General features: G+C 37.8%; 1 protein-coding gene across 3 annotated transcripts in view; it reads right to left on the bottom strand.

The window, feature by feature from the left end:
• RBKS (ribokinase) overlaps positions 1-15709 on the bottom strand; it is a 74121-nt gene that overhangs the window by 25085 nt on the left and 33327 nt on the right. For all 3 annotated transcript variants that reach the window (XM_082303123.1, XM_082303124.1, XM_082303125.1), the window contains exons 5-6: positions 13868-14032; positions 8616-8707 (exon numbers count right to left, since the gene is read on the bottom strand). In XM_082303123.1, coding sequence (XP_082159249.1) covers positions 8616-8707; positions 13868-14032 — 257 coding nt within the window. The remainder of the gene's footprint in view (positions 1-8615; positions 8708-13867; positions 14033-15709) is intronic.

Here is a 15709-nt window from a genome sequence, read left to right as displayed (position 1 = left end):
ACAGACTACATTTTGATGTCTTCACTAAAATTTGTCCTGCTTGCCTGAGAAAAGGGAAGCCTTACTGTAGGTTACATTATGAGGTTGCTACTGGATCTTGAAGAATGCAGTCTGAAGCATTTTCAGATAACTGCTTCATAGGTGAACATAACTTCCATACTCCTAGGGCTTATTTTCAGTGGAAAACTTTCTTTGGAACCTATTCAGCAGCTACTCTCCTGACCTTTGCTGCATGGGCAGCTCAGCTTCCTGGGAAACAGCTGCTGAAATATTTCAAACTACCTTCCTCTGCATGACTGAAACTCGAATTCAGTGCTCGCAGTTCTTGATGTAACAAACTGTAAACTGTAGTGATTAAACAAGTGCTTCATGGAGCCCAGGCCATGCCTGTAGTAAAGAGAGGGCGGGCAGACAGCTGGGGACAGGAACTACTACAGCCATCTACAACAAACCGCCCCCAGCTGTGAGTCAGCGCCCGCTGCTCGCCACTGTCATTTCCTGAGTTTCAGCCCGACCCAGGCGAGAGCAGCCACCCTTGGGCTCTGAAGGGCCACATTATGCCAACACACTCCCTAAACTTCATAGTATCCCCAGCAGAACACTTACCGGTTTTAATTTTTAAACTTACATGACCAAGTTCTGCAGTTCCTACTTAGACAAATGCACAGATTATTTCAAGCACTGTTGATCTGAACACTATGAGGCAGAGCCTGGTGTGGCAGGACTTGGTTGTTAAACTTGTGCACTGCACAGGGGCAAGGCGTGGTCAACATGTACACGCAATTTAAAATCACTTTTTTTAACCACACTGATCCCAGACAAGAATATAGTAAGCTTTAAATTATAAGAAGGCAACTAAATCTATCCAATTTTCTCTTTGGCATGTCACCATGCTGCTCTAAATTCTCTTGCAGTATAAACTATTTAAGCATATTAAACATATTTCAGTATTTAAAAGGTTATAAAAGTATTTTCAAGTAAGAAAATTTGTTTTAAAAAGTATCTCACAGAACCTTTTGAATGTATCTTCTTGCAAGGTTTCCAGGGAACCAATACTATAATAATGGTTTTGGAGTAACTACAGATAGATGACATATAATATTAAAATATATATGTACACTCTATTCAAGTGTCTACATATTCCATGTCTCTTCATGAGTTTTAAGATTTCTGGAGCAGGAACTGTGTATTCCTCTATTCAGAACACCTTGTACATTGTGTTAAAAGACTAAAAATGCATTAAGACAAATCCTTGAATGAAACAGGCAAACTGAATTTTCAGTGTACTTTATGAGGGGCTATAATTCCAAACATTCCACCTCTGTTGCACAGTTTCCAGGATGAAAGTGGGTTTGGTTTTGGTAGAGAAACAGTAAATCTAATATTGGTTTATTTACATGGTACTTATACTTCTGTAAGCTCATGAGCAAGGTAAATAAAGTATTTAAATATAATATTCTTACTAATGAAATGCTCATCCTGCATGCTTAGCATTAAGACAGTACTCCTCTTTGTGCTTCCTATGTCCCAAATCAACAGGATTTTTTGCTTGAGTAGTGAAAGAATTGTTTTATAGGAAAGGTTTTGTAGAAATCTTTCTTTTCATCTTTACAGTGCTTATACCAATAAACAAAATTATTTTGAACAGACAGTCTGTATAAAAGTAGATCTTCGGCTGCTTCAAACCACTGTCATCTAACTCATCTACAGCAGGATGGTACAACTAAAAAACACTGGAACAAACTGGAAGAACCATAAAAGCAGCAGAAGCCAGACAGATTCTGTGCCAATAATTAGAGATTGCGGTAAATGTCAACTGATGTTAAATACTGTGGTGAGTTTTTAAGTTCCTCCCTTCAGTAGAATCTTATTTAAAAAACAAACTGTGGTACAATTGAGGGAAATAACTAATGGTTATGTAAAGAAAAAATTAAATAACAATACTAAAAGCCCAATGTGGACATTTGCCATAGTACTGTACAAAAGAACAGCAAATGAAGAATTTTATTTTTCTGCAGCTAGTCTCATAAAACTACTCAGTTAAATGGACCTATTAAAGCAAGACGACATTCCACACAACTGCTGTCAGAATAAACCTGTGATGGATATTATATAATTAACCTACAAACTCTTTTCATAATTTTGTCTACAAGAGTAGTAGAAAAATTTAACTAAAGTTTTTAATTTCATTGATATGAAGGTTCTTGGCCATAATCCTCACTAATCTTAGTTAAGTCTCCATCTCTCTTTAGACTGTGGAGTCTAGTCATGGTAGGATGACACAAACCAGAAGTGCTGCAGAAAAGAAAATGGCCCTGTTTTTTCCCTGCCTGACTCCTGTCCACATAGCCCATTCTCTTGTGCCAGGACAGCCATTTGTGTGGCCTGGAAGCAAACTGGATTGCAAGGCAGATCTGTGTTAAAATTAACACCACCCCCAATCCCACATTACCCCCAAAAGTCAATCCAAAACAATTAACTTCTTTCAACAGCAGTAGTAATTTACACTGGCTAAAACTGAGAATGAGCCTAGCATATGAACATTTGCCAGTTGCTCCTAGTTGTGGTGCATTTGGGGCAGCCACCTCCAGGGAGATGTTCTGGATCCTCTGCTTGGCATTTGCAAGAACAAATCTGCAGCATTGTATCTAGTTTTGGGATCCCTGCCACAAGTAAGACACTGACCTACCACAGCACACTGCAGTGGAAGGCCATCAAGACAGTCAGAGGACCAGAGACCAGGACATACAAGAGAAGGCTGGGAGAAGCAGGCTTGTTCAGCCTTAAGAACTCCTGGCTAAAGGGAAATCTAATTGCTGTCTAGGGCAATTTAGTAGGTGGGTATAGAGAGGATGAAACCAGAGTCTTCTTGAAGGTGCACAGGGATAGGGCTAGAGACAACAAGCACAAACTAGAACATGAGAAATTCCAATATTAGGACAAGCTTTTTCACCACAAGAGTGATGAAGCAGTGGAACACATGCCCAGAGGTCACACAAGTCTCCAGCCTTGGGAGATTCTGAACTTGACTGGACAAAGCCCTGAGCAATCCATCCTAAACTGGACAGGCTTCACCAGGGTGTTGGACTAGTTGAACATCCAGAGGTCTGTTCTTAACTTCCACAATCCTCTAATCCTCAGCAAATATAAACTAAGAAGTCTTAATTCTTTGGGGAGCAGTCTATCATTTGGACTGGGTTATGTGCACCTAGCACAGTAACAACTTTGCAAATGTTGCCAGGTACTGCTGGAAGAGAAATAATAAACAATAACAGGGAAACTGTCCCAGTTTTAAGGCTAATGCATCTAAAACTACATATGATAATTTAAAATACTTTTAATTTCAAATATTTAAACACAGTAAGTCACTTGGCTACAAACTTGGCCTGTACCTTAGGAGATTTCTTTTGAAAATGACAAAACAAGAACTCAATCTCATTAATTCTAACACATGTGAACAGTCCCCAAGAAGCAGTGCAACAGATTTAGTGTATAAGAAATTGCAAGGTCAGGCCACAAGCCAAGCTAGTTCCAGTTGTTTCAAATTATAAAATTTTTACATACATACAGGCAGAAATACTTATCGTGCTAGAATAATTAAAAACTGATTGAAATGAATTGGCCTGAAGCTATTCATTTCCCTCCCAAAAGTAACATCTTTCATTTTAGACTAAATATGGGAAAATTCATAGTTTCCAGCAACTGATAAAATGGGGTTTAGAACGAAGATGGAAATAAAATAGACTGTGAATTGCTGGCAACTTCTATGTAATGGCAGAATAGTAGCTTTCCATTACTTAAAACACAAAAGGCAAATTCAAGAGATGTTCTGAAATATTTTATTTCTAAAGGACCTGGTTTTGTTTTGACCCCTAGAAATATCAATTATATTTTCTTAAGAAAGATTATCCTTAATATTAATCTCTCTGTATTAATAAGCAGTGTCTTAAATGTCCTCATCCCAGACTACAGATAAAGTTTTATAAACTTGATATTCTCTGAATCTTGCAAAAGGCAATAATGTCTCTTGATTCTGGACATACTAACAAATATTTATTCCAAAAAATGATCCATCCTCTGTTAATATACAGTAACACTTAAAAGGAAACAGTAAGAATGTATCTATTTTTCTGTGTTATTTTTATGTATCTTACAGCTTTATTTAACAAAATTAGCAATTAACTTGTACTGCTTTCTACTACTGAAGCTCCAAAGCATTCTGCTAGCATTTCATCAAATCTTTGCATGGCCTTCTTTAGATCAGAAATCTGATACCCATTTTACATTGGGGAGAAAGTAGTTCCCAATTTTGCATTAAAAATAGCTTGTCAAACTTAATCATTTGCCGTAACCATTCAGGAGTTTTTCTTCTCCTGAAGGGCTCCTCAGTACTCTTTGAACAGAGAAGCAGCTGTTCTTCAAAACATTCAGGATCAAATTGAAATTGCTGATGTGCAATATATTTTGGTTCCTAACCTGCAGGGCTATGTAACTGCATGCACACGCTAAGAAAGAAAAACAACACATGAACTGTATTGACATTGTGGTTATGCCTAGAGGAGTCACACAAATACGTGGGAAAAAAAATGTTAAGTATTCCAAAGAGCTCATCTTGCATAGGGTTGTCTCTTTTTCAACATTTATAGATGACTGAAAAGAACAATCATTAGTTTTCACCAGGATGACATTGGATACATTTATTTTGCATTAGAAGAATTAAGGGAATGGAGAACTAGCACATTCCTGCACAAACCTCAGGGATTAGGCTGTGCTGCATCTGGGAATTAACAAACTAGTCTCAACAAGTTTGATCTTTCTGGGAAAAGATAAAACTGAACTACAGGCTAAGCAAAGAAAGAACTGATAACCTTGCAAGATTTGTTCTGACTTCTTTTGTTCATGAACCACATAAAAAGAAAGTAATGTCAGACATAAAAACCCCTGTTATTGCAACAAGCATGAGTGAAAAGAAGAGCTTGTGAAGAGCCTTCTAGACAAACTAATGGTAGATAATTCATAATGATAGTGTAATTTTGTTTGCTTCTCTCTAGCACATAAATCCATAACAAGCTATGCTGTAATACCAGATACTGTGTGTGATTTCATTAAATCCTAAGGCATTTAATAAAGAATGGAATATAAAGTGTTGATGTTATATTTGATATTTTTATGTTTGAGAGCCAACATCCCATGGCTGACACTATAGCTGACATCTTTAAACTTCTGTTCTGTGACAAAGGCATTGCAGATCAAGACCCTGACCTTTAGAGCTGTAAAAAACAGAAACTTCTGACTCAGTAATAATTCAGCTAATCACAAGGACTATCCTCTTTTTCTCATCTTTAACAAACACTTAACACAGTCTATGAGACGTCTTAAACTATATGGCTTGTGTTCTGTTTGACAACCAACATAATTTTCTGTTACAAACATACTATTCACATATTATCTGCAAACCACAGGATTTTATGATTTAAAAGTATTTCTTGACGAACAAGAAAGAGAGGGACATTATGATAAAATTGTGATAAATACTTGTAAAGGTAAATTACTAGGAAAGGCAAACCAAGTAATAAAAAAACCCCAAAACTGTGTAAATTTAATCTTGTCTTAGAACACACATCTGTGTTAAAAAGAATGTTTTAGAAGCAGTTGAACTGAGTAGCTCAAAAGAATTCATCTTCAAACCCAAGATGATTTATTAACTATTTAAATGACTTAGTAAAGATGAAGCAGAAATACACTTTTTTTTTCCCTGGAAGTAGCTTAAAATAGCAGATAAAAAATAAAATATTCCAGAAAAGGTAAATTTGGAGCATAAATAGGATTTTGGCTGGAAGAAAAACATTTGAGACTTAGAAATACCAACTAGGAGAGGCAATGGAGCTGGAACAGAACGTCTCAGGAAGGCAGCTGTAACCAGGACATTCAATAAATTTGGCCATAGAGAATAGTAATTTTTAAAAATCCAAAAGAATGACCATAGTGGCTTAGACAAAAAGTCCATCTTATCCAAATGCTCTTTTCTAACTGTGACCGCTAGTAAATACTGAGGGAAATTTAAAAAAAAAAAAAAAAAAAAAAAAGGATAAAAAGATCTCTTCCCGGTATATGTTCAGGATCACCAAAGTCTTACGTACTTCCTGATTTAAGATAATGATGGAGATACATATGTCACTGGTTGAATGGATAAAGTTTAAAAAATTAGAATTATCTTTAAGATTTGTAGAATTAACTTGTTGCTTTTAAGTGCCATACAGAGATGTGACTGCTAACCTTTACTGGGTATGTAAACATTTATCTGTATATCAAACTTCTCAAGTGTATTCATTACAGAGATCTGAAATTAAAGCAAGTCATGAAAGAAAACAGAAAACAGATGGTATATGAACATATAACAATTACAAAAAAAACTACTTTCAAACCTGTGACATAAGAAAAACAAACGCTTGAATTTTCCTTTTTTCTCAGCAAAAAGAAAGAAAAAATGGTAATAGTCCATCCCTGAAAATCAGTTCAATAAATCAGACACACAGAATGAAATCAAACAAAATTGAATATTACATTTGTGCTAACATAATCTATTTCATTGCAAAGTTTCAAAAGGTTGTTTTTTAAAAACAAAGGTATTTATATGCCATTGTTGTTCTCAGAATATGCTGAAGGAGTCCTACACTTGGATTTATGCTCCCATGATATGGCTGGCAGGAACTTCCACATGTCTAGCATTTCCTTAAATTCAGAAGAGATGAGCCTCCTCAACAGCAGAGAGCATACTTCTGTGCCTGACCTTGCATTCAGTGATTCTAGCTATCTTCACATGGTAATTACTTTTTAAAAGAAAATAGCAGAAAAGAATGCAAACTGTACCCCCAGCTCTGCAGGAAAAGGTAGATGAGTGAGCAGGGATCTATTATAATTATACACCTGTATTTCTTGTTCTCTAATAGAAGTAATTTTCTTTCCTCCATGTGGTGGTAATAATAATACCCCTGGCTCCATCAAGCTACACTTCTCAAAGAATGCCTCTTTCAAGACTGTCCCCTAGCAATAAAATACAACAAAAGGAAAACTTTAACATGTGTGATACAAAGGGAGAAAAGTCAGGAACAGACAAGTAATGAAAAACAAAGTTTTGTTTCTAACATATGGGGGATAAGTTTTTGCAGGGGAAAAAATTAACAAGTGGCATTATGAAAAAAGCAAACAATGAATGACATTTACTAAATAGTGTGAGAGTATGGATGTTCTCAGCCCAAAATGTGAGCCACTGCACCATTTAGCCAATCCAGAGTCATAGTCCAGGCATAAGAGCTGCCTGACAGCATTAAGAAAACATGATACTGGTGTTCCACGAGTCCCCTGAACAAGAATAAATAGTTTGCCTTAGCATTCTCTTCACCACATAGAATTGAATTCTGGTATCTGTTGGGCAGTGTCTGAGCCACAAATTGTATCACTGCCAGTTATCCTGGAAACTCTGGCTTCCAGAGACCTGAAGTGCCGTGGCATCTCCCACCTTGCTATTTTACTAATTCCCAAATTCTCTGGAGTATGTGAACTTCGCAGACACATAATGAAACATCCCAGAATAAAATTTAGATGTCCTTTTGGGTTACTTAGGCTGACCTTTAAATGCTAGAAGACTCACAGGCTGAGAACTTCTGATACAGTTTGTGATGGAGTTTAACAGAAATTTCAAAAGACGGTAACTGAGTCTTCAAAAATTTACACTGACAGACATTGTCATCAGACAAAATATGCTACAAGTAAGCAGGGCCATGCTTTTCTCTTAGCTCTTCCCCCTCCTCTCCACCCAAAGGGATTATGTTCATTGCAGAAACCATGTTTCTTAGACATAACTTTAACTCTGACCAAGGCATGGTTCCTATCCACTAGGTTACTTCTCCCACATTCCTGTTACTATAAAGAAAGGGTGAGGGGAAGGAACACAGCAAGCCTAATGCTAATAAATAGTAAATTTAAACAAAGGTCTTATGAGGTTAATTTGTCTCTTGTGACAAAACCAATTTCCTTTGGGAGAAATAACACTTGAATTAGAACAGAGAGGGAAAGGAGGGGGAAAAAAAGAAAAAAGGAAAACATACAGTTGAAGGCCAGAGAAGATTCACTGAAAATAGATCTGACAGGAAGAGGCATATGAAGCTACTATTTACCATCAAGTGCAGCAAGCGTGCATCACCTCCTGGCAAGAGAGTTTAAAACTGTCAGAACACTATGGCTAATGCATTCCTACTAATCATATCAAGGGACCGCAGAACAAGGACAAGGAACTATTTTAATATTTACCACTCAGTGATAACATTTAACAAGTGTCCTTTTATGGATGTGTTTTGCTGATCTACTTGCAAGGAAGGCAGGACCCAACTTTCTGGCTGCAAACAGCTAATTTAATTTCAAGTGCAAGCTAAAGTTATTTTGGAATACTACTCTTTGCTGGTTAGGTCAGGAATCAAACCTGTCACCTCCAAAAGTCCTATGTAAGAGGAGCATGGTTCAATTTTCCTGTTCCCTATGCTGCATTTCTGAGAAGAGTATCCTTCTGAAATTTTCCTGCTTAATACTCCTTCTTTAACATGACATATGACCATTACCTCAGTTTCATTGCAGCAGAAGATATCAGAATAGGTATAAAACTGTGGATCTAGATCAGCAAGGGCTGGAGCTGGATTAAACAAAGTCTTTACTGGAAAAAAAAAAAAAAAAAAGAAAGTCTAAATCTGTAGCGTTTTAGATTCATAAACCACCACTTGAAAGACCATTGTGTTTCAATCACAGACCCCAATGTTTATTATTAACACATGAATGACTCTCAGTTTTTGTATCCTTGCTTTACACAACTGCTAAAAGCTTTGTTTATTATATTAAAGTTCCATTCTAATTCATGTGCAGGCACCTGTCATGATGGGAACATGAGAAAAGAGTAACAGAAGAAACCCCAAGAAATCATTAAATTTTAAAAAAAGATAAAAGCCTTAGACATTAATGCAATTTGTTTAACTGATGATGCTTCTTCCACGATATTAATAAGTTTTACAAGAACTGATTTAATTCTAGAATTTTTCAGTGTCTTTATCTGAGTTCTGTACATGAAGAATCACGAGTTATGGAGTAATGAAGAGCATGTCCAGACAGGGAGTTAAATGTGCTTCTGAATGTGTTACCTAACTTGTTCAAAATGCCACATTATAAAACTGTAGTGTAGACAAGGCGCTGTATATTTTTAATATGCTATCTGGCAGAGCTGGACCTAAACTTAACACATGGTAGAATATGTGAGTTTTTACTACCTAACTTTAAACTGTAGTAGCCTAAGGCCCCTTGTAGCAGCAGAAAAGGTTTGTCGGGAGGACAGTGTAAGTGACTTACTCACTATTAACACAGGAAGTCTGCAGCCTTGGTCTTTCACTTTGCCAATTCTATGATTAATACTTGTGTCTTAACCACAAGGCCATCATTTTTAAATAAAGCACACACTCTTACTTCAGAAATATTCCTTATAGTCAGTGATCAAATCTTCCAAATTGGATGCCTAAATTTTCAGTCCTAAACACATATTTTGACTGTAAGCTATAGCATGTCAGACACCCTGAACACCTCTGAATCCCAGTTAATGCCCTAACAGACAAAGATGCACAGAGACTTCTGAAATCTGAGTACCAAGAAGTTTAGGTGATTAACACTTTGAAAGTTTTAGCCTTTGACTGTACAACTTTATCATGCCTCTCTACCTGCCTCATTAAAAACAGTATTAAAGTTACAAAGACTTTTACTCAGAAGTCAGAAAATGCCAGGATTAGGAATTCCAATGAAATCTTAATTTGGCTCCCTTATATTATTACAATACAGTATGTATTATAATAAACTCTTTAATTATATGATCACATACCACTGAAAAACAGCATGTGATCACATAATTAAAGACTGCAACATAATGCATATGCAGAAAGGAGACAAATTAAGGTTTCACAGGCAACCTTAACTCTTGCATTTCCTATTTTCTGAACTGCAACCCTAATGAAGTTTTCTTAAACATAAAACTTTAAGGCACACTTTCCTAGGTAAAACAAAGAAACAGGACATACTGGAAAACAGTCATGTGGCATCACACTGACATACAAATGGGTCAGGAGCAGCACTGGAAGTGTTCCAACTTGCATTTTAAGTACTATAGACTCGTCATGAACACACTGTAATACACTACTGTTAGTTTTCTCCCATATTTACTATCTGCTGAGCATGGGGGGAGATAGAGGAACCCTAAGATCCTCTTTCAGGCTGTGAAGAAGAGCATGGCTTTTGAACAGGATAATGTTTGGTCCTCCTGAGGAACTTATTTTCTGCCCAAATTCTTTCATAGAATCACAGAATCATAGAATGGCCTGGGTTGGATAGCCACTTCCCCTCGTCCTCTTCACTACATGCTTTGTAAAAAGTTTGTCTCCATCTTTCTTGTAGGCTCTCTTCAGGTACTGGAAGGCTGCAATTAGGTCACCCCAAAGCTTCTCTTTTCCAGGCTGAACAATCCCACTTCTCTCAGCCTTTCCTTGTAGGAGAGGTGCTCCACACCTCTGATCATCTTGGTGGCCTCCTCTGGACTTTAACAGGTCCCTGTCTCTCCTATGCTGGGACCCCAGAGCTGGATGCAGTGTTCCAGGTGGGGTCTTAGCAGAGCAGAGGGACAGAATCCCCTCCCTGGCCCTGCTGCCCACACTGCTTTGGATGTGGCCCAGGACACGTTTGGCTTTCTGGGCTGTGAGTGCTCATGGCTGGGTCTTGTCCAGCCTCTCACCCACCAGCACCCCCAAGTCCTTCTCAGCAGGGCTGCTCTCCATCTGTTCAACCCCCATCGGCCTGCTCCCTGACTCTACCTCCATATTCCAATCTCTATTCAACAAATGCTAATCTCTGTTCCAATTTTCTTTCTCTTTCAGCTTCTCCTTTTCTTCCTCTGCCACCCGCAAAACTCAAGGAAAACTCTCCTACGTTTCCTTTGTCTGAAATCAGCTCTCCATCCCCAGCATTCCCATCCAGCTTTGTCTCTTCTGAGACAAAGAAATTGTCTGTATTGAAATCAAGCAGGCTCCTGCTCTGTGCTTCCTGGGCCTACAACAGATCTTTAACAGTGTAAAAGAAGTTGCCTAAAACCAGATTCAGGAGTTACACTGGAAGTCATGCTGCCCAAATGGACAAGTGCTTGTATGGACAGATGCTTGGCTAGCTGTGAAGCTCTTAACAATTTTCTGATGTCTGTGTGAAAGGTACTTATTTTCCAGAGGCCAATAATACAGTTAAAATCAGGCAGGTTTCCATAGCACTGTGAAGGCTTATCTTTAAAAGGAAGCTCCCCTGCTATCAAGTCTTAAGTACATTTTAAGGTAGCTGGTATTCGTAATTCAAAAGCTAGGGTAGGGTGGGAGGCATTTTCTATTGCCTCGTTTCTGCAACCACAGTGCTTTAGCAGAAATCACAAAGAGTTTAACCACAGACAAACAGTTGTTATGAAAAACTGTAGCCCAAGATTAAAAACTTGAAGGGTCCAAAAAATAGATCTGTTTCTTGCAAGTGACATGGAACCTTTAACTGAGGCTGCTTCCAGCTCATTCTCCATGACAGTATTAATATGCTGGGCATTATCAGCCATCTTTTATGGAGTCTGTCATTAGAGAAGCCCAAAACCAGACTTATGGAAGCAGCAGCTGCTTCTCACCATCAACCACTAAAAACCCGTAATTGTCCAGCCAGATTTCCACTCCAATTTATACCTACTTCATATAGTTATTCACAACCCTTCCTTCCTTCCTTCCTTCCTTCCTTCCTTCCTTCCTTCCTTCCTTCCTTCCTTCCTTCCTTCCTTCCTTCCTTCCTTCCTTCCTTCCTTCCTTCCTTCCTTCCTTCCTTCCTTCCTTCCTTCCTTCCTTCCTTCCTTCCTTCCTTCCTTCCTTTCCTTCCTTCCTTCCTTCCTTCCTTCCTTCCTTCCTTCCTTCTCACCATGATTGTCACAAGAATAATGAATAATCAATGCCACAATGAGAGATGTCATACATGAGATGTCCCTCTCCAGCTTACAAAAACAGATCACCTTCACTGAAGAGAAGCAAAGAGTTCTTGCCTGTCTCCATATTCTTTCTCTCTTTTGTTTATTTCTTTCAATGAGAATGAAGAAAAGCAAGCAAAAAACCCCATTGTAACAGAGGTTTGAGGCATCTGGGTATGCATCTGTTTTACACAAAACTAGTCAAGTGAACATTCTAACATGAAGTGCTACATAATACATGAGGGTATTGCAAGCTAAAAGAAGGGAAATTGCATTAACAATTTACTGTTGGCTACAGATAGGTTTTTACAGTGCTACAGACTCGGCTGTTTACTTAGATTTGATGGCACATGACATTTGAACATGTGTAGCCTATTGTTTTAAAGCAGAAGCAACTAAACTTCCCTGACAGAAGAGCTGCACAATGATAACGCACTGACAGCACAGAACTACAGCTGGCCCAGAGTGAACTACTATCTTTTCTTGATATATTGTGCTATCTACAGTTGCTAAGTGTTTGCATATCTGTTCTGTGTATCAGGTTTTAATTTTTTCAATTGCTTTTAAAAAAATCTTGTCTTTTCTTCTGTCACAGACTGGTGTCTTGCCATAGGAGGGTGACAAAAGTGTGAAGCATCTTGCCAAAACTGTTTATAGAGTTAGAAATAGACAGAATAAGTCATGGATAGTGATTCCTGATTCAACTATAGTCCATTAACCACTAGATTAAGAATGCTGCTATCCATTTTCACAAAATGTAATGAAAAAAATATAGTGCAACAGGTGCACAACAGGCCATGGTGCAGAAGGTGAACTGGAGAGCCCACAATTCCAGCATGCTGTGATCTACTGGAGGTAGCCTGGGTCCAGCTTCAAGAAACCAGTTAGTTCTGATCCCAGTTCCATCCCTGATCCGCTGCATGACTGACTATGCTATGAGCTGTCCCCTCCCAGTCTGATCTTCTGGATAGAAGGGAAGAAATTTTTTTTAATCTCATATAGATGCCTCTCTTGCATAATTATTTACTTAGTGTTCAAATACCGTGGTAATTGTGCTTGAGTAACTGAAAGCATTACAGGCACTTAAACAACAAAAACATTATGTTGGTAATGAAACCCCATCCTGTTCAAGCAAAATGTCAGCTTTCATCTACATATACACTACACTGAAGGAACAATGCCCTACATTTGAAAGTGCCAAACAGTAACAATTTTCTAATAATTTCACAGACCATGACTGTCTCTATGCAATGGCATCATGCCCAGTCACACTCTACGAATTTTGGTTAGAAAGAAAAAGCTTCTTTTTTTTTTTATTTTAAGGATGTAAACTACTATATAAAAAACCACAGCCATACCTACTGCTATGCTGGGAGAACATGGGCCCTAAGTCTGATTCTGAGGTAATTTCATTCACTTTCCTGTGTGTGCAGCTTTACAGACTTGCATTCATTATTCCTGTTCTGCTCTGGAATCATAGCAGAGTCAGACCCAAAACTCCTGACCTACCAACATTATACTGTATTTAGTCACAACACAAAAATAGGAGGAAAGGCAGCACCAGACATATACAGGAAGATTATAAGGGTATGAGTTGATTTGCTATTCAAGGTTAACACTGCAAAATTTTTTAAGTGAATTCAGTTTTCATTAGCATAGCATGAATTTTTTGGCTATTGTTTCAATTCTAAATAAAACTAATACGACAGAAACCAGAATAGACTACAGGATCTTTATTTAGAAAGCATGATAAAGAGTATTTTTCATGTAGCACAAACGTAAGAGAGAGAATGGCTTTTGCTAAATTACCTCCACTGGCACGTGCCATTTTCAGAGCTTCAAGAGAAACAGCAGGGGTTATTTCTAGCTGGCAAACAACCACTTTGGCTTTACAGATGACATCAGAAGCCCTCTTCAGGTCTTCAAAATTTAAAAGCAGGTTAGCTCCTGGGACTATGACAATAACGTTCTGTCCTAAAGAGAAGATATCATGTTTTTTAATTTAACTTTGGCAATAAAGTATGTAAAACAATTCCTTACACTTTTTATAATACATTTCAGATGAGTATTTCAATTTACTTTCCAAAAAACCCCAATAAAATTGTATGCATTGCTGACATTTTCAAATACACAAATATTTCAGAGGATAATCAAAAAGATCAATGTGCTAATGAACTAACACTGCACAACAAATGCAATATATATTCCTTTGGGGAAAATCATGTATGGACATTCCCCAGTCTTATTTTGGTGTTTCCTGTGAACTCTAAAGAAGCACTGTACTAGTCACAGTGGAGATGGTAGATACAAGCTGAGGGTGATATTTGCATCTTCCTGAAATATTCCAGTAGCATTTGGAAGAGAAAAGCATCAATGTGATTACTGAATTCATATGCCAAAAATGGCATAAAAATTTTAATTTTCCCATCAGCTGGGAACAAAAAGTATTTCACAGCTAAGAAAATTATGCATGTTCTTTAGATTTCAGAGAAGCAGGCTTGCACCATTTACCTGAGACATTTCAAGTTAGGGCTCCTAAGCATCATGAAAACCAGAACCAGCTTGTCACCGAAGCCCAGAAAGGTGATGCCTGTGTCTAGGCAAAGTTTTATCAGAAGTGAGTAAACACGGTGGGCAACAGCCTCTCCTGCCCTTAGAGCTGGCCAGGAGAATGGTCTAAGCAAAGCTGTGCGTGTGGAAGCTCGGCAGTGTCTCAAAGCACAACTAAGATCCTTTTTAGTCTTGTAGTTTGTTTTACAGTTAGGTGAGGTTCATTTACGTAGGTTCCAAATATTCTTTTGTTTTTCTTCAGACACACACATCACCTTCTTTTATTGCAGCTTCTTTCTTTTTTTAATCTCTGTTACAACACTTAGAGACCTTCAGGCATGGGTGCCTTCAAATTAAAATTTATTATTAATCACTCGGGTATTAACTTCAATAAGTCAGTTGTTCCTTGATTTACAGGCTCAGCCCGCCCCCGCTGAAGATTCCTTTAAGGACTGCCAATCATTAAAGGCTACCAATTCTGTAATGAACTGAATTACTCTGCAAATAAATATTTATGTTTTTAAATACATTATTTTTGTTGAATGTGACTTCAAAGTCCTTTGACTAAGAACGTGCAAATCTTCTCTCCCTAAATACATTCTGAAAAGAAAGCAGGACAATGGAAAGAATAATATAGTGATCTCAGAGGGAGGGACCGAAGCTTTCCAAAGCAATTCTGCTGTCAATGGTTTGGTACAGAACAGCTGCATATGAAAAGCAAAACCTCAGCACTTAAAGCCAACGCCCTGCTTTTCAACAGACAATGATGGGCATCTTGGATAAAAAACAAAAGAAAAGAAAAGAAAACAAAAAACCTTCTGCAATAAGTAAATGTTACCAAAGATATCTGAATCCTGTTGAGGAAATATTCAAAGGCAAACTGCACCCATTTTGCCAGGCATATATTTTGATAGCTTTAGGGTGCAGCAGTGCAAGCAGTAAAAGACAGGGAATCAGTGGAACAAGAATCTCTTTCATTTCTGCCTGGCCTCTATGCTTCCTAGAATCTCAGATTCTATCCACATGCCTTGCTGCATTATCTTGCTGAACTATTTAGCTGTACTGAAATGTATATTATTATTAGAATTTAGAGCTAATGGC

Source organism: Coloeus monedula, assembly GCF_965178545.1.
Source record: "Coloeus monedula genome assembly, chromosome: 2".
In the NCBI taxonomy this organism is placed as follows: domain Eukaryota; kingdom Metazoa; phylum Chordata; class Aves; order Passeriformes; family Corvidae; genus Coloeus; species Coloeus monedula.
This window is presented reverse-complemented; position numbering and strand designations above follow the sequence as displayed.